The sequence below is a fragment of the Panulirus ornatus genome, chromosome 69 (assembly GCF_036320965.1).
Source record: "Panulirus ornatus isolate Po-2019 chromosome 69, ASM3632096v1, whole genome shotgun sequence".
NCBI lineage: Eukaryota > Metazoa > Arthropoda > Malacostraca > Decapoda > Palinuridae > Panulirus > Panulirus ornatus.
The window spans coordinates 20,413,438-20,433,983 of record NC_092292.1 but is presented as its reverse complement, the minus strand read 5'-3'; the positions used below and the strand labels follow the sequence as shown (position 1 = coordinate 20,433,983).

The 20,546-nt window shown below is 38.7% G+C and overlaps 2 protein-coding genes across 5 annotated transcripts in view; one reads left to right on the top strand and one right to left on the bottom strand.

The window, feature by feature from the left end:
* Positions 1 to 2,500: 2,500 nt before the first annotated feature.
* LOC139747558 (5-hydroxyisourate hydrolase) lies at positions 2,501 to 8,662 on the bottom strand. 2 transcript variants are annotated; one of them, XM_071659967.1, is made up of 4 exons: positions 8,511 to 8,662; positions 6,637 to 6,785; positions 4,814 to 4,949; positions 2,501 to 3,240 (listed from the first exon to the last, which is right to left on the bottom strand). In XM_071659967.1, the coding sequence occupies exons 1-4, from the start codon at positions 8,568 to 8,570 to the stop codon at positions 3,151 to 3,153; spliced, it is 435 nt and encodes a 144-aa protein (XP_071516068.1). In that variant the 5' UTR covers positions 8,571 to 8,662; the 3' UTR covers positions 2,501 to 3,150. The 2 variants fall into 2 exon arrangements, with proteins under 2 accessions (XP_071516068.1, XP_071516067.1); XM_071659966.1 differs by lacking the exon at positions 8,511 to 8,662 and adding an exon at positions 8,365 to 8,488.
* A 3,215-nt stretch (positions 8,663 to 11,877) lies between these two features.
* The window catches only part of LOC139747631 (uncharacterized), a 117,177-nt gene continuing 108,508 nt past the window's right edge, over positions 11,878 to 20,546 (top strand). For 2 of the 3 annotated variants that reach the window (XM_071660126.1, XM_071660128.1), the window contains exon 1: positions 11,878 to 12,181. The gene's annotated coding sequence lies outside the window, so the exon portion shown is untranslated. The remainder of the gene's footprint in view (positions 12,182 to 20,546) is intronic. The other variant, XM_071660130.1, reaches the window with a different exon arrangement.

The following is a 20,546-nucleotide window of genomic DNA, read 5'->3' as shown; positions in this document are numbered from 1 at the left end:
TATTAAGATGTGACATCTTTTAACATTATTCATGAATGACGTATGGCAGTAAGATCATCATAAAGATCTTCGACAAACATTTACCCGGGATTAACTGTTAGTTTCCCGTCCGCGACATAGATTAGTGCGGCCTAAATCTATTGAAAAACAGCACAATGATAAACCTATTGTATTTCATGTTGAGAACATCCTTGCTGGGTATAGCTGATGGTTGAGACGACTGGCGACCGTCAACAGGCAAACAACCAAATCAGACGGACTGATAGTTTTCCAGATCATCATAGCTCTTCCTGTACGTAACGAAGCAAAATCAATTCTTGCTTTCTTTTGGATATCACGAAGTAATGCTCGTAAAATTTAAAGATCTTTCTTATCAATGATATTTGTTTCTAGTTCATTTGATCAAAAGGAGCCATCGTTAATATTTTCCTCATGAGGTCTTTCGTTCACCTTAAGTGACGTGAGAGCAACTCTCAGTCTTGAAGAAAGAGACATTATCTCATGCCGAGTCAAGCGTGTCTCATGGTTTGTGTACTGATGAGAGACCTGTTGTGTGACCCTATGTCATTATGGTCTGATAGCGATTTCAGGGTCGTCTTACAAGGGGTTCTGCTCCTGTCAGTTGTCCTGTAACACACGTAACATCATACTGGATTTCTAGGGGAAACAAACGAGCTGTATATCAATCATTAAGCTAATTTAGTTGTCTATGTCAGATGATAGATGGCTTGTTAAGACTTCGATGGAAAACCTGGTTTCAAGAAGCACCATCACTAGAAAAAGTTCATCCAGTACCGGCACTTAGCTCTGCCATGTAAACTTGTACATCTCAAACCTCCACACCATGAAGTGTAGGAATGGCAAACCCACGAACACAGGGAAAATATTCAGATGCGTGTCATATGCAAAGCAGGCCACCACTGTGTCCCGGGAGAGACCCAGGGACACCACCCATAACGCACTCCCGCCGAGAAGACCTCGTCTGCTTCGTTGTTTCCACATTTTGGAAGCTCTGGAATATGCTCTCTCTCTCTCTCTCTCTCTCTCTCTCTCTCTCTCTCTCTCTCTCTCTCTCTCTCTCTCTCTCTCTCTAGCTACGATAAAACATCTATGTGAAAGAGAAGGAAAACACCTGTATATAAACATCTTTTGTAGTTTTTAAGGGACTTGTGACTGAAAAAAAAAAAAACGCTTTTTTAAGATATCATTTAATTCAGTGATAATCAAACGGTAGTGATGAATGTAGAATTTTTTCAGGTAAATAAATATGATAGGTAGTACAAGAATGGTAGGATGATTTTTTCATAAGAATAATGTAGTTAGTTTAAGTAGGAGAAATAAGTGATCTTGGGCAATTGTCCATATAACTGTGTTGGAATTTTTAAAGAATTTGTTGTTTTCTCCCTTCACAGAGAACTGTGGAAGTATTGCTTTGGACTACTCCTATAGAACAACTCTGAGAGAGACATAAGCCAAGTTAGGTGTTTGTATTATTGTAACAGCCTTAGTATCCCTTTTCTGGGGCTCCTCTGTTTCCTGGCTGCCCTTTAATTATAAGCAGGAAATGAGCTTCTCTGGAATAAAACATTCCTCAGTATGACTACTGTCATTCAGCAACTGACAATGCAACACCCTCACTGGAGGTCATTTTCCACATGGTGTAACCACAAACAAGAGAAGTCTGGTAACACCAAGTGCTTACATATATCTATTTACATATGTTCCTGGGCAGGAAGTAAGTACATATAGATACATGGCTTCAACCCATCACATCCCTCCTTCTACACAGTATAAATGGCAATAGACACCAATAAAGCACTTGACACTGCCCCCTGCCATATACTCTAACAAAAAGATACTCGACATCCCCTCCAAAACAATGATGAAAAGTGAGTGGCCCACTTAACGCCTTCCCACCAAGCAAGTCACCCACAAAGGGTTCACCTCTAAAACTCTTAAGCCCTGCAATTAATTACCCCAAGTAATAGTTCTTCCTCCAACCCTCTTCAATCTCTTCCTAGTTGACTTTCCATCATCTTCTACACACCATAGTGCCTATGGGCTTTGCCTACCAGTCAGTGAAAAAAGGTGTGTTAATTAGCCCCTAATATACCAAGAAAATACAGTGTCAAGTCAAAGCCATATCTTCAGAAGAGAGTCTATACAACTAACATATATATTTAATTAAAGAAAAGCTCCTTCCTCTCATAGCCATAACTACTTACAAAACTAAATTAAGGAATTTTTTGAATAAATGTTGTCTATTGGTCTTACCTTAACCCAAATCTCTAGAGTACTGCTGTAAGCACAGCCTTTGAATTCAATAGCTGCAACAAAAATGAGATAAAACAATGCACATGTTTCCGTCAGTACTTAAAATCTCAAAACCACATGTCTTTGGCTCTCTATACAATATCACTCAATATATCAAAGATGTGTTAGAGAATAAATATGTGGATTCTGCAAACATCTTAAGATGAAAGGAGAATAAAAGTCTCGCTTTACAATATCCACAAATCATTATTGCTGTAAAAAATATAAAATCCATTATGATATAAAACTAAATATATCTTAACTTACAATATTTGAAGATTAACATTATCACAAAGTTTTGATGTCTATTATTAGTGTTCATAACATTTTTTGTAATCCTATCTTCCCATGGGATGATTTATGTTGTCAAAAATCATGAATATGAGGTTGAGTTACAGGGATTTGTTTAAATTTTTCAAAAAAAACAAGAAAGCACCCATAGGTATTTCATAAAGAATGTAATGTAACTTAAACCTCAGAAGAAGACTGCAACTGACAGCCTAATGAACAAACATTTCATCAGTGACATATGAAACTCAACAAAAATGACCTTTATTTTGAGGCAATGGACAGTCAGATAATACTTGAGCTTATTTCACAACAGTCCACTGCTTCTTTATGATTTTTAAACAAAATACACAACACCACTGTTCCAGCGTATGACATCAGATAACATATCAATTTTTTCATGTGATCATATGATTCAACAATATACATCACAGTCATCAGGGGCTTAAGATCTTCTACAAAACACCATCAAAATTTCAAAACAGTAATTAACAAAATCTAGTGCACAATATGCAAATCTACAGAACTAACTTGGACCATCTTCAACATTCAGCTTCCACGATAGGTACTATATCCATAAGGACTTATAAGGAGAGGTACGTGATAATGTTCTTCTGGTTTCTCAATAACAAACACAATCTAGAAGAAAAAGAAAAATAAGAAGAGACTGAAACTAAGACATGTTCAAATACAGCAATATCTTACAAAGAACTATTCATGCATGAAGCCAATCACAGAACTATTCCTGTATCAAGTACTGCAACAGGTACAAATGATAAGGGCACAATAAACTATTACACATATCATTTGAGCATCTATCACCTTTACCTCAACTTTCAATTTCATGGGATGGATCAAGTACAGACAACCTTTCAGTTCATTCGCATATCCTTTACACATATCTTTAAGGTTAAATTCTGTGTTAAACCAGGTCTTTCATATCACTAGCAACAGATATTACTGGACTCTGTGTGTAGCTATGTCACAAGAGAAAAGTCACCTCGTGCGAGGCTGTACCATTGTCAAAGGAAAAAACAAAACAGTCTCATCAAGAAACTTCTTACTCCAAAAGAGTCTATCAATTCCCTGATCCTTATTGAACTGCGGCCTTGAAGCTGCAAAAGCTCCATAAAAGGGGTCCTGGGGCTGTATGATTAACAATCAATTGTTACTAGCACCATTTTCTGAGTGTTCCATTGCACATGAAGTTAAGTTGTCAGGTGATACAAACATCTTGAGCTTCCACTTCAAGACAAAATATCACCAATGCACACAAATAACATTTATTCTCCCAGCTTCCTGAAATGAAATGCTACAAGATTTCATCATTTGACTCACTACATACCTATTTCTTTTACTGTATCTCTATTCCTGTACCATATATCATTATACCATAGGTCTTTACTAATCTCTTCTCAACTATGTATCCTACAGTGCAACACCATCTTTACAGTCTTTCATCCTTGTAACTTGTTAATACTTCCTTCACACTAAAATTCTTATATTCTTAAATGTATCTATTCCCCAGACCTCTACAACGCTGCACTGCTTATTTACCACTGCTAGCGGGTGTGTTTAGGATAGGAAACCCTGAAGACTTTCCTGTTATGACTACCCCCTCAGGGGAAATTCCTGAAAACTGAAGCATCAAAGATAATGATAGATATACAGCTGGATAGATATAGAAGCTAAAAGCAGCACCACTTACTGCAGATCTAAAAATATAAGTACCACAGAGATTGATGATTATAAATTTCACCACTGGAAATTAACTAGCCAGTCTTACACTACTTAACTATCTATTTTTGAGATGAATGAAAAGATTCTCCATCAGATACCTTAATATAAAACATATCTCCAAAGGCAATGTGAAGGAATCAAAAGATTCCACAGCAATTCTGAATAATCTGTAAATAAATCCAGCATATTGGAGTGGCAATCATAAAAAGTCAAAAGGTGTTCCCTGCTTAAATGATGAGTGAAAAAGCAGAAAACAAAAACTGAATCACCAGTGCAAAGGTACATGGATGAAATTCTTAACCTTCTGAAATTTCATGATCTCTAGTGTTGAGGTACAATTAATCCAGGAAGTAAAGACTAGCCAGATAAATGCCTTGAAATAAAATGAGAAACTATTAACAGTGTCAGCCAATACCTCTAAATCATCTAAATCTTGTTTTAGAAATATGAATAAACCAACTTTTAAACTTACCTCAACATATGGGTAAAATCCTTTGGTTCCTACTTGCTTGAAATAATCTCCAGTATCAAAAAACATTTTATATGTTCCTTTAGTGAAGGCTTCTTGCGTGAGAAAGTGTCCAGCCCGACCGTCATTATTTGTAACTCTGGAAATCAACAGGATTCTATGAAAATTTTTATGATGTTACAGTAAATCACACATTCTATTCATCAAATGTCCAATTCTTACTTTAACATCAGTGTGTTACTAATAAAATCTCCACCAAACATCCTCAGAGAGTATTTGAGAATCATTTCTGTATATCTATTATTCAGACTAGAAGACCAAAGTTTACAAGAAGTTTAGTGTTTGTCTACCAGCTAGATAACAGAATTCAATTTGGAGCATGAATATCGGCCTGCCTGGCAACATAAGACACCACTCTCTTTGAATCCAAGCCAATCATCTATAAACTATGTACTGTAATCTCCCATAATATCATAAAAATCAAAGAAGAATCGGCTTAGATAGAACCTGGAAGTTATTTTTGGAGGAATGATAAAGGAAATGCTGTATGGTGAAAAGAAAATATATAATAATTTGGATCTGCCATTGATGGTGGGCTTGGGCTTAAAATAAACTGAGTCAGCACATGGTCTAAAAATCTAGTTTGAATTTGCAAAGTTACCAATCAGATAGGGGATAGGGGAGAAAGAATACTTCCCACATATTCCCTGCGTGTTGTAGATGGTGACTAAAAGAGGAGGTCATGGGGGGCTGGAAAATCCTCCCCTCCTATTTTTACTCTCCAAATCAAGGAACAGAAAGGGGGCTAAGTGAGGATATTCCCTCTAAGATTCAGTCCTCTGTTCTTAACATTACCTTGCTAATGTGGGAAATGGCAACTATGTATGAAAAAAACAATCAGAAACTAAAGAATAAAACATACTTAGGAACACAAGTACTGATGGGTGGTAATGATCAGCCTTCAAAATTGAGCAAAGAATTGATAAATACACACTTTCACCAAGCTTGATAAAGAGAACATAATCCAGGAGAGAAATATCAGAAATTAGTCAGGATTGCATGTATGTATATACTCACAAATACATCTTTAAGCACAATCTTTAACATGTTTTACGAACTGATGTAATGAGTAGTTTCATTAGTTCAAATTGAAAAGTGATCCACCAGTTACTGATACAAAACTAAACAACTCGAGCACATGGACATACATTCTGATATACAATACAAATTTAACAAATATAATGAACAAATCATTAAGCATATCACTATGCCTCCTTAAAATTCCTTATATATGAGCAAAGCTAAGAGCACTTCTGTGAGTAATCTTACAAAATTTGATCAAAATCTAAAATGATTTTGTACTTAAAGATTAGAAGCTAAAGTTTGGAGCATTACATGAACATATGGATGAATACACAAATTCAGCTTAAAAGCAGAGCTGAGGATCAGTTTCATCACTAAACATATGTAAAGGATTAATACATGTAATCTTAAAACACTGCCAATGAACAAAAACTATAGCTCAGGGTATATGTATGGGATATGTGAACATGACTAACACTATTATCCTCATAGACTGAGAAAGGTCACAAGAATTTATCTATAATTAGTCTGTTCTGCTTCTCATCTTCTTAATCTGGAATAAATTCTTGCAGAATTAATAATTCACTGTAATTGAATATACTCATATGACCCTCTGACTTAATACTGTCATGTGCCTCGTTAGAACTGAGATGCATGTCTAAGTGCATGGAGTTTCCTTGTAAAAAAAAAAAAAATTCAGGGTCTTTCCAGGTATATGCCAACCCTAGTCTAACAAAACTCACTTAGCTGCCACCTCCTGCCATTCACCATCTTGAAACTTATTAAGAGAAATCTTCATGTTGGCAGCTGGCTGTCCTGTGGCAGTATCCAACACATGACTTGTCAAGGGGTTGCTGGACATGCTTACTCTTGACACAACTGTAGGTGTTTTCTGCAAGCAGTATTACAATTCATTTACACATTTCTATGCAAAAAAAACAAGCACTTTAACTCAAAAATGGACAAAAGTTCCCTATAGGTAATAATGAACAAGTTAACATACACAAAAATTCATAATAGCTATTCCAGATATATCTCCAAAAGGTAATTCATTTTAGACATGTGATATTCGACGTGCTGTCGATGGATTGAACCAGGGAATGTGAAGCGTCTGGGGTAAACCATGGAAAGTTTTGTGGGGCCTGGATGTGGAAAGGGAGCTGTGGTTTCGGTGCATTATACATGACAGCTAGAGACTGAGTGTGAACGAATGTGGCCTTTGTTGTCTTTTCCTAGTGCTACCTCGCACTCATGAGGGGGAGGGGGTTGTCATTTCATGTGTGGTGGGGTGGCGATGGGAATGAATAAGGGCAGACACTATGAATCATGTACATGTGTATATATGTATATGTCTGTGTATGTATAGGTATGTATATGTGCATGTATGTATATACATGCGTATGTGGGTGGGTTGGGCCATTCTTTTGTCTGTTTCCTTGCGCTACCTTGCTAACACGGGAGACAGCTTTGCATATGTTTTATAGAATGGGTATCCTTCAAATACACTCATTTTCATCCAACAGCATCTGAGATTTCACAACAGGGCAAAAAGTCTGAAATTTCATCATCAAGTATCTTACAATTTAGAGATGTCTGCAAGTGGCAAAACCACATGATAAATAACAGAAACTATCAACTAAGTCACCAGTGTTATGTCAGTTTGATTGCTTTAAACCATAAACATTCAAAGTGTAAGCTTCATCACTCCACCTACACAAAGAAAAGATACACAAAGGATTTATCTTTTTAATTTTTCATGCTTCGGCATGCGTATCTTTAAACTTAAAAGATTCTATCTTCGTGACAGATTCGTTTCCTCCGCTTTTTAAATTACATGTCAAGTGTAGCTTTTTTATAAACTTCAACGTTCCTCGACAACAAAACAAGATCAACAGAGGATCAATTATTTTCATTTCTTATACCAATGCATGTGTCTTTCAATATATAAGAAATCAACGGAACCTATGAAAACCTCATCTATCATTCCCTAATAGTTGACATACATGTAATTCTTATGGTTATCTGAAAAATTCATTATTTCTTTGGTCCTGAGTTTAGATCCAAATCATGAAGGTTTGTATGCTGTGTAAGATTCAGTGCACATAAATGTATACAAATGAGCTTCACTGCATTTTCTTTCATGGAAAGAAAACTACATTATTGATATATTTCAATTATATTACAGATAATTAAGGTAAATGTCCTATCAATGGTAGGTGAGATCTTTATAGATCCTAGTGATTTCACACACCCTTTCATTAATTAGCCCACGACATCCCTTGTCTTCAAAGCCCTCCCCACTATAGTCTTGTTTACTTTCTGAGAATAAAAAGGATCAAATGAAGCTCCATTAGTCCCAATATATTATCCAAACAGTATACTGTCACCGTAAAGTAGATTCAGGGTTATCCCACAAGTAGTTTGTTATGCCACTAAACTGGAATTTTACTAAATCTGTTGTTTCTAATCACATTTTTCCCACTGTCCAAAGCTCTTCCCACATTGTACATTTCACTTAATATTCCTGGATGAGGAGGAATGTTTTTCATGCCAGTCACTATCATGTAGCAAATATCGTTTGGTCTGTGCCATGTAACGAATTAATCAAGCAACTAACCTTTTGTTTGCCCTCCAAGTGACTTTTAATAACTTGCATTCGAGAGCGTTGGTATGGCATCTCCCTTGTTGCTAGCCCAGGTGTTACCAACTCTCATATGAAAACAATATGAAAGGTAAATGATAAAAGATAATTTTCTAGGGTTCGTTACAGAAGTATTCATGAAGCTGCGATACCATAGCCTATTTCTATTAAGAAAAGCTCACCAAAAACATTAAAAGAGCTACTTATATTGTCTTTACGCAAAAATAATTTATGAAAGACCCCCGTGGCAATACTTATTCGTGACTAGAATATAAACAAACCTTCAGAGAAAATTGAAACGTCTCGAGGAGTAGCTATTGTAAACTCTCTCGTAATTTTATTAGCAGCAGACCAGAATTATTCACCAAAATTACTGCTTAATTACCACAAAAATCCTTCACAAATTAGAAAAAAGTCGACACATATCAATCATTTATACTTTGTGTGTTATATCAGTTTGAAAGAAAGTAGATTGCTAGAAGACTTTTACAAAAATGTTGATATGTATATCAGTGAGTACTTAAACCATTATATGCCTTTTTATATTTTGAATAAGTTTGGCAAATAGTTACTTTTCCCGTTCTAGTATGTAAACCAAATTTGTTGCAATTATTAAAAAACGTTTTTTTTATGTCAAAAAAAATTGCAAAGGAAACTCTTACCGCTGTGCTTGCTTTGTTCTTTTAATGTTTTGAGAATAGATGGACCTGTAGGCGAGTATTAGTTCTGCAGATCTTTAACAATTCTAACTCTGTATAGGTTTATTCTCTGATTATGCAAATAGTTACTCATGATTTTTTTGGCGCTGTATTATTTTGATAACCCACATAGAGTGTGCAATAATGTTTATAAGGGAATAAGGGTGATGTCTTTTCCCTTTTGCAGTGATGAGTTTAGATTCATTTTTGAGAACTGGCAATACACCGTTCATCTTGTTTATTTTCTTATCTGATGATCGTCGGTGGGAATTCTTAGGGTTAGATCAAGTTGGTTAACTCCGGTTTTGTCATATACCTTAAGAGGATCTTATATCTAACCCTTGAACTTCAAAGCCCTTGCCCCTTTGGGTTGACTTGATACTGCAGGATGAAGAAATAACTGGATCTGAAACTGCTTGTCCCATAAGAGATAGATTCTCCCGTGTTTCAGCATAGAGTACAGTGACGTAGTGAAACAAACATAAAGTAGCTTAAGGAATGTGAATAGTTACCTTGTTTTTGTATATTGTAATAGATGACAGAGTCCATCTCAGAATCTCTAGTGAATACAATAGAACCAGAATACTTTTCAAAAATTTTACAGGGCAATAAAACATATTAGCGAACGTTATACTTGTATCGAATGTAATCATAGAACTTCCATTACCAATCCTCTAACCTTTCCTTAAGTGAGTTACTGTGCCTATAATTTCCTTCTCTATAAGGTACTGTATAAGAGTTACAGCCTCGGAAAGTTTCCGTCAACTGTACTATATGAACGATGACCAGCAACGTTGACCATCATTCTAGTAAACACGTAATGTTTTGCATGTATGAAGGTTATTATGGTGATTTTTTATTTCATACCCATCCCTCTCCAGTTATCTATTTTCTGTTTCCTCCCATCTTTCTACCCCCGACTGTCTTTACTTAATATGTTTGAGCATGAATTACATTCACAGAAAGAATGGTGCGAGATGAAATCTCAGTAACAAATTGCAATCGTATATTCATGAATTTATAAAGCGCTTAAAAATCTGAGCTAATCCCACATGTCTGTAAGTCGTACGGAAATTTCGTAAGTCTGGCATATGTCTGATGAAGTGTTACGAAGCATTCGTTCATGAACTCCACAACAATCCTACAGCATTAATGCAATGACAAAATATAACTTAAATCAATGTTGTTTTATAAATAGTTTCCTTAACTTGCCAATTCGGCACACACTCAAAGTTTAACATAATACATAGAGCACGAAGCTCCAAATGTATGAAAACTATTGTATTTCAGTTGGTAATAACTGAGAAACATGCTTGTTTTGCAGTAAATTTTATCCTTTCTCTCTTTGGTAAAGAGCTTGGAAGACTGAGAGGGGTGGGAGCGGGGACCTGAAAATCCTCCTCTCCAGGTTTTACTTTTCCAAATGAAGGAACAGAGAAGGGGGCCCGTGAGGATTTTTTACTCTGCAGCTCAGTCATTTGCTTTTGACGCTACCTCGCTAATGCGAGAAATGGCGAACATGTAGAAAAAATATGTATGTATATGTGTGTGTGTGTGTGTGTGTGTGTGTGTGTGTGTGTGTGTGTGTGTGTGTGTGTGTATGCGTGTGTGTGTGTGCATGTGTGTGTGTGTGTGTGTGTGTGTGTGTGAGTGGATACATAGATGGATAGATAGTTGCACGTGTGGAAAGACAGAAAGAGAGATTATGATAAAACTGTTTTATATTGTAGTTGACACGGTTAGGGCAACCAATGAATTTACCAAGAAATGGCGTCTTTTATTGTCTGCTTAAATTCAGGGAACTTTTTCAAAGAATGATTCTTGTTTGAGACTCAACTTTGATTAAAAATTTGCTACATAGAATAGAAAGACAGGGATATTATATATATATATATATATATATATATATATATATATATATATATATATATATATATATATATATATATATATATATATATATTAGCACTTATGGTAGGAAGAGCAAGACAGTAACTCCCTGGACTACAAGATGATAAACTCCGTTGACTTGACAGACTCCTTGTTGGTCACGCCTTGTAACAGTCAAGGTTGGCCTTGCATTACAGGTGACCCATTCTTACGTGTGTGACACTCGTACCATCGGTGTCAGGTTCTCTGGCTGGCGTCTCCGTGCCCTGTAGTGTCTATTTGGCTCTGTGATCGTGCAGCACCAGTTATGGGTCTGTTATGATGTCATAACCTCATGCACATAGCACAAGAATTACCAACATAAGGAATTTACGATCTGTGACAAAAACTCGTTGTAACAACACTCTGCAGCAAATATGATATGTGCTGTAATCCATTGCTTCGTCAGGGAAGTGGCAACCCTGGAGTGTATGACTGGAAACATTAAAATTTGGCAACGGTGTAAGCTCATTATATGAGTTCCAGTTTAAATCCCTCACCTGTGGGGTCACTCCTGTATAGCTCTGGTGTACACAGAATACTCAACATTTCATACTGTTCTCTTTTTGTATTATAGCTCACTGCATTACATTAGGTGAATTACTCTGTGGACACTGAAAGATAGTGGCGATACAGCTCTATATAAGATATTGTGGATAATGCCTATGTGGCATCTGCTTCGTCAGGGGTGATGCGAGGGAGTTTCAGCAGGTAACACAGCCAGTGCAGCCTGGGACGTGGGCAGGGGAGTACACCATGTGCATTTATTCAATAGCTTATCTACCTAATAGTTCTGACTGAACAGTGTACCAATGGTTTACCGGTCTATCGTGATGGTGTGATACAGTTCCTAGCTCTAAGCTTGCTTTACTACATTAAGGTAACTTAACGAAAAGTCGACTTCGGTGTCTTCAACGATTTTCAACCTTGTATGTGTTGACGCCTTAGGTGCACACCAGAGGAAGTCGGTTGTCATTATTGTTTTTCATCCTGGTCAAGACCACAAGTACAGCAGCACAGGTGAGTACCAGAGTAATGATCATCTGAACTTTGGTCCTATGAGAAATGTCGTTATAAATCTTGTGGCTGTAGTGTATATATATATATATATATATATATATATATATATATATATATATATATATATATATATATATATATACATACATATATTAGAATTTATTTCAATGCAGTATTCACATACGTAAAAAAAGTACAATCATGTTTATTTTCCAATTTTCCATTTCATGTTATTTGGAAGACATACTCACCTATTCATCAGTTCACACAACTGTATCCTCCTGTATGCCTATTCGTTGACCATCGTAAATATAATCTGGCCATCAGTATGGGGAAGCAGCCTCAAGACATGGCAACTCGCAGCGCAGGAGTGATAGGGAATCCCCAAGTGACCTCAACGCCGCACCCAGCAAATAGTGATCCAAACTTCAGACCCTGAGCTCTCCTCTCTACCTTCACCCTATACATACCAGAAATATCATCCCAGATATACATCCACCATCTTCATAAACATTTTCTACACACTTCTGATATAAATCTACACATGCTTTTAGCCTCTTAAACATTCTTTGCACGTTTCTAATGTACATACTTGTATCTATTTTGTACTTCAATTCTATACACATTTGCAATATCCATTTATATTCACTTTATTTTCCATCTCTGAACTCCACCAGCATCCACCTACGAATACCAGTGTCAGTAGCCTTTAGCTTTTTAAGTCGAACATGACCACAAGGAGACTCAACAGGGTCGCTCAAATTTCACTCTCTGACGCCCTATATTGACCATAAATGTCAAGCTTAGTCTGCATGTTCTGTGTGGCGTGTCATGGTCTTGCTGGGAGGCCATGTTGCAGTCCCTGTAAACTCTACAAACATAAAAAGAAAGTTATCCACAGAACTCTCAAATCCTTGAAAACTACAAAACATGAAAACCTACATAACTGACAAGTTTGCATAACATAGGTCCACACAGACATGAAATACTCTTATACATAATCTACAAAGCCTCGAATATTTTCATTGTATCTGATTTCAGCTTTTCTTTCAGTAGTTTGTAGCATTTATACCAATGTTTAACCTCCGGTACCACCCCGTCTGTGTGTTGGTTTAACACACAGTGTTTCTATACACTTTGCATTGGTCTTACCAACAGGCAGGTCTCTCCCTCTGAGGATTTGGTCCCATGCATCATATGTTTGTTCTTAATGCACTGTGTGTGTGTGTGTGTGTGTGTGTGTGTGTGTGTGTGTGTGTGTGTGTGTTTCCACCCACTACTATTTAGTTTTGTCTCTGCTGCGTTTGGTCCCATCCATCATTTGATATGCCCCACCTTATGTATGTGGGCCCTGCCCACTGTATGCGTTGTCCCGCCCACTGTGACGCATTGTGTGCTTGATGTTACTCAATGTATATTTGCTGCCTTCTGCTGAAGGTCTTATCCCTGCTTCCGGATTTCTAGAGAGAAAAAGTGAATGGTAGACGTGGATGGAGAAAGAGAGGCAATTGAGCATATATATATATATATATATATATATATATAGAGAGAGAGAGAGAGAGAGAGAGAGAGAGAGAGAGAGAGAGAGAGAGAGAGAGAGAGAGAATAGAGAAGTAGGAAAGGTTAGGAGGAAGGGAGAGCGGATGAGGTGGGAGGCGGGGGAGAAGAGATATCAAAGTTACATTCTTTCCTATTTCAGAAATTTTGGCGCAAGATTTAAACATTGAATCTGGAAAATAAAGTTTGTAACAATGAAGAATTCGGAACACTCGATAAAATGCTGCTAAATAAGATGTATGTAATATAAGATTAAACAGAGAATTTTGCAAAAATGATAGCGTTACCATTCAGGATCTGATGAATTAGACCATATCTGATTCCACTTTACAAAATTTTACCCTGACTTTACAAATTTGACCGAACTCATTCATACCTGCAAAGGACATCTTGTGACGAATAACACTCATATAAGGCGGACTAATGAAGCAGAAAGAAACCATCTTAATTTCCATTTTTTCTTTTCGAGTTGAACAACTGTTGTGCTTCATGATATGTATCCTTAACGTGTGTTCACTTCTCGCTGACGATCAGATCATGTTTATGATTGTACGTGGGCGGTGTGGACTGGCACGGCGGGGCACTGGTGGTGGTGGTGATGTGTGTGTGTGTGTGTGTGTGTGTGCATGTGTGGAGAGAGAGAGAGAGAGAGAGAGAGAGAGAGAGAGAGAGAGAGAGAGAGAGAGAGAGAGAGACTGTCTTCCTACTATTACCTAGGAGAAGATTCTGCTATTGAGCAGGGCTATCATGTTGCACCCTACGCCTATCTTGCTGGGTTAACAGTACTGGTTTCTGTCACCGAGAACATTCCATAGATGTCAGTCTTAAATTCAAATGTATTTGTTTTCAAACAGACAGACAGACACAGACAGTAACTGTGGACACAACCACACACGCACACACACACACACACACAGACACACACACACACACACACACACACACACACACACTTCTTAATAAACGCAAAGATTTAACTGAGATAGAGGATAAAGGACAAAAGTAAGCAGAGACCACGACAAAAAGCTAGGAATGGAGCTCATGAGGTAAGGATGGTTGGAAGAGACTAAACATTGAAACGGTGAATGACGGTAGCTTATAAAGGTTCAGAATGCTAAATGGTGGTTTAGAAAAGATCAAAGAGATGTGGCCTTACGAGCGTAAAAACCACCTCACCGTACTGTACAAACAGGTAATTACAAAGTGGCAGCTAGTTACGTAAATATGAGTTATCACTGTCGCCACCACACACTGCCAGGCTGCTCTTCATTGTAATTCATCTCTCTGGGTTTGAGCAATGGATGGCATGCCTAGTACCACCAGTGGTACCTGTGATCCCCCATCCCCACGCCTAATCCATACCTCCCTCCCCTGACCCCCAACGAGTAAGGTCACTTGACCCCATGATAGTTTGGCCTTGGCCTAATCCCAGTCTCACTCTCCCTTCCATTCGGCTTCCTAATCTCACCCTCCTACCCTCTCCATCTCCTAAACCTCTGTGACCCTTACTTTTGTCTTCCTAATTTTACTCTCTCTCTCTCTCTCTCTCTCTCTCTCTCTCTCTCTCTCTCTCTCTCTCTCTCTGGTTAGAATTCTTCATCCCACACTTCTTGGTCATAGACAAGTCCTATTATACCCATGCTGTGCAACACTGACCCACACTTTCTCTCCTCTCTTCTGAATGAGCTCGAAAACTTTTTTTCATTCAAGATGAAGCCACAACCTTCCACTCACATTTAGAATAAGAAATTTCTTTGCCTCTCAGCCAAGATTTGATCACTATCCATCCCTTCCAGTTATTTAAGCCCACATTCTCTCTCAAACGTCTGAAACGGTTTTACTGTCTTACTGAGGATTAAAATCATTACTAACCTCAATGGAAATTAACTGAGTTTTTTCTTTTTGGAGAGGCTTTTGAAATATAGATAAACCAAACGAAAGTCCTCGGAAGTTTACATCTATATGATGGAGGGGCACGGAGAACATGAACATGAAGAGATATGTGTTGAAAATATAAAGATTCTGGTTAGCTTGTACTAGTCGGAGTATCATTGACCTGAAGACGAAAAAGAACCTGTTTGAAGGACGAGCCTGAACGATTTGCTTTCCCGTCAGCAGAGTAAGGTAACTTTTTTTTTGGCTTATTTTGTTCTAGGGTAAAACTCCAACTAAGTTACAGTACTAGTCTTAATACAGGAATTACTCAACAGATGTGTTAACACTGCTTCTCATTTCCTCGAGGAGACTTTTAAGGTTTTAAAAATCTATGCAGTACTGATTTTCTGAAGAGCAATCATAACTTCCTACCCTCAGACGTAGTGAAGGTGTCTGATAGCGTTGGTTAATGATTAGTCTTAGACAGAGATACGACCGGAATCAGCAGTATGGTTCAGACTTACGGAACCTCAAGGATATCTTATGTCTCTGAACTTGAACAGAGGAACCACAAGGGTTATCATAATTTTCCAAGGACACACTGAAGGGATATCACATGTCTTGGACTCATGAGAGTTACTGGATTACATCTGAAAACTAGTGACAGTGGCATAGATGAGTACAAGGAGAGATGTGTGTCGTGGTTCTTCACATCGCTTTTGGGATGGTGTTGAGGGACCTTTAACCTCGACCTCCAGACCATCACTGGGCTGGTGGCGAGGATCCTTTGTCTTTGGTCTACAGACCACTGCTGGGATGGTGGTGGTGAGCTTTTGTCTTCGGTCTATAGACCAAATGCTGCTGCTCCATCCTTGGTGGGTGAAGACAGCCCCTCATCTGTATGTAAAAACTCTTGAGATAATCTTCCCACACTCCACAGCTGACGCCTTCTGACCGTAGTATGTTTTCCTAACCGAAACAGAGACGTAAGCCACTGAATCAAGACTTCATAGTTTCTTTTAACTTATCAGTCCTGAGGTGGACTGATGTGAACGAGCGTTGATCAGGTCTGGGCTGAGGTCACACACTTTAGCGCTAATTACAGACTCGAGCAAGAAGAGATTTGCATGGGTCACTTACAAGGACGACAATTAGAAGATTAACCTAGAAAACTTAAGAGAAATCTGATAAATCTTTAGTAAGAACATACACATTTACTGAACGGAAAGGAAGTGCATTAATGGATTCGTACATCAAAAAGCCCAAAAGGATGGTTGGGAAAGTTTGCTACACGCTGAGGCACTGCAGTATAATCCGTTAAGTCAAATTCCAGGTTTCGTCAGCAGTGGTATCATTATATATATATATGTATATATATATATATATATATATATATATATATATATATATATATATATATATATATATATTTTTTTTTTTTTTTTTTTTTTTTTTTTTTTTTTTTTATACTTTGTCGCTGTCTCCCGCGTTTGCGAGGTAGCGCAAGGAAACAGACGAAAGAAATGGCCCAACCCCCCCCCCCCATACACATGTACATACACACGTCCACACACGCAAATATACATACCTACACAGCTTTCCATGGTTTACCCCAGACGCTTCACATGCCTTGCTTCAATCCACTGACAGCACGTCAACCCCTGTATACCACATGACTCCAATTCACTCTATTTCTTGCCCTCCTTTCACCCTCCTGCATGTTCAGGCCCCGATCACACAAAATCTTTTTCACTCCATCTTTCCACCTCCAATTTGGTCTCCCTCTTCTCCTCGTTCCCTCCACCTCCGACACATATATCCTCTTGGTCAATCTCTCCTCACTCATTCTCTCCATGTGCCCAAACCATTTCAAAACACCCTCTTCTGCTCTCTCAACCACGCTCTTTTTATTTCCACACCTCTCTCTTACCCTTACGTTACTTACTCGATCAAACCACCTCACACCACACATTGTCCTCAAACATCTCATTTCCAGCACATCCATCCTCCTGCGCACATCTCTATCCATAGCCCACGCCTCGCAACCATACAACATTGTTGGAACCACTATTCCCTCAAACATACCCATTTTTGCTTTCCGAGATAATGTTCTCGACTTCCACACATTTTTCAAGGCTCCCAAAATTTTCGCCCCCTCCCCCACCCTATGATCCACTTCCGCTTCCATGGTTCCATCCGCTGACAGATCCACTCCCAGATATCTAAAACACTTCACTTCCTCCAGTTTTTCTCCATTCAAACTCACCTCCCAATTGACTTGACCCTCACCCCTACTGTACCTAATAACCTTGCTCTTATTCACATTTACTCTCAACTTTCTTCTTCCACACACTTTACCAAACTCAGTCACCAGCTTCTGCAGTTTCTCACATGAATCAGCCACCAGCGCTGTATCATCAGCGAACAACAACTGACTCACTTCCCAAGCTCTCTCATCCCCAACAGACTTCATACTTGCCCCTCTTTCCAGGACTCTTGCATTTACCTCCCTTACAACCCCATCCATAAACAAATTAAACAACCATGGAGACATCACACACCCCTGCCGCAAACCTACATTCACTGAGAACCAATCACTTTCCTCTCTTCCTACACGTACACATGCCTTACATCCTCGATAAAAACTTTTCACTGCTTCTAACAACTTGCCTCCCACACCATATATTCTTAATACCTTCCACAGAGCATCTCTATCAACTCTATCATATGCCTTCTCCAGATCCATAAATGCTACATACAAATCCATTTGCTTTTCTAAGTATTTCTCACATACATTCTTCAAAGCAAACACCTGATCCACACATCCTCTACCACTTCTGAAACCGCACTGCTCTTCCCCAATCTGATGCTCTGTACATGCCTTCACCCTCTCAATCAATACCCTCCCATATAATTTACCAGGAATACTCAACAAACTTATACCTCTGTAATTTGAGCACTCACTCTTATCCCCTTTGCCTTTGTACAATGGCACTATGCACGCATTCCGCCAATCCTCAGGCACCTCACCATGAGTCATACATACATTAAATAACCTTACCAACCAGTCAACAATACAGTCACCCCCTTTCTTAATAAATTCCACTGCAATGCCATCCAAACCTGCTGCCTTGCCGGCTTTCATCTTCCGCAAAGCTTTTACTACCTCTTCTCTGTTTACCAAATCATTTTCCCTAACCCTCTCACTTTGCACACCACCTCGACCAAAACACCCTATATCTGCCACTCTGTCATCAGACACATTCAACAAACCTTCAAAATACTCATTCCATCTCCTTCTCACATCACCGCTACTTGTTATCACCTCCCCATTTACGCCCTTCACTGAAGTTCCCATTTGCTCCCTTGTCTTACGCACCCTATTTACCTCCTTCCAGAACATCTTTTTATTCTCCCTAAAATTTACTGATAGTCTCTCACCCCAACTCTCATTTGCCCTTTTTTTCACCTCTTGCACCTTTCTCTTGACCTCCTGTCTCTTTCTTTTATACTTCTCCCACTCAAATGCATTTTTTCCCTGCAAAAATCGTCCAAATGCCTCTCTCTTCTCTTTCACTAATACTCTTACTTCTTCATCCCACCACTCACTACCCTTTCTAAACAGCCCACCTCCCACTCTTCTCATGCCACAAGCATATATGCATATATATATATATATATATATATATATATTTATATATATATATTGAGAATTTGGCAGTATGAAGAAATGAGGCGTTTATCGCTATCACGGGAACAGACGAACGTAAACAAAGCCGGAGTTAGTGTAGGTGCAACAGGAACATAAGACTTATAACGCAAAGCGATGATATAGATATAAAGAACCGGATTAAGATCATGCTTCCCTATCTCTCGGAGGTACCTTACTGTGAGTCCGTTGAAGTCCCGTTACTAGCGTAGCATTGGTGGGCTCTGTGCCAGATCCCACTCTCACAAGACGCGTGGGAAGCGGACTGGGTCGTGATACTGTGATGCTCAAGTGGAGGTTAAAAGTTGCATAAACAGTGTGTATCTTTCAGCCGTAATAGGAGGCGTAGCTACGTCTCGCTTAGTGCCCTGGGAGGTTTTACAGCCTGTGCCCACACCACGACACGCAGGGCGCCAGCAGACCACATTCTCACATAATCCACCAGATGATGCCCTCACACAAAGGACTTCTCTCCCCTTCCTAGGGTCTTCGTGGCACACTGCTGCTGTCTGGGTCATTCTGGCAGCATAAGGTGATGGGGTGGAAAGTGTCTGTAGCCGGATGCTTGCTTGCGCCACTTATCCTTTCCATGTTTGCTGGAAATAAATGATTTTGAATAACAAAACTTTGTATGGAAACACGAATTGATAAAATAAGACAGAGAGACGTGTTAAAAGTCTGTCGAAGAAAATAAAAATCTTGCAAATATGGATTTTCAGAAACGTGTCATGATAATAATGTTGAAACCAGAACTCAGACTCGACCCGGCCAACCAGTTTTGAGCGGAGAGGTTTCATGGTAAGGGGGTCACTCCCCTAGGTCTACCAGGGTGTGGGGAGAATATCTCTTCATGAGGAGGGATGTAAGCAGCTTCTCCATGAGGTGGATGTGAGGAGGAGGATGTCAACCTCCTGAGAAAGGAATGCAGAGGACTGATTCATGACGAATGCTGGGAAGGGAAGGGACGAAAGATCACATTACAGAGGTCGGGAGGAAATAAAAAGGTCGGGTTTTGATCAATAGGAGAATAAAAGATGAAATACGACCTTTGTTGATGATTGCCTTAAGGAACTTTCCCCCGCTTCATTGCTCTTAACCTTCTATGCATTCATTCTTCAGCAGAGGTAATGGAGGCATATCAAGCTCTGAAATCTTCTCTTGAATAGAACACTGCCCTCGCCGAGCTGCGCGTCATTTCTCCACCTGTCGTTGCCATAGGTAACC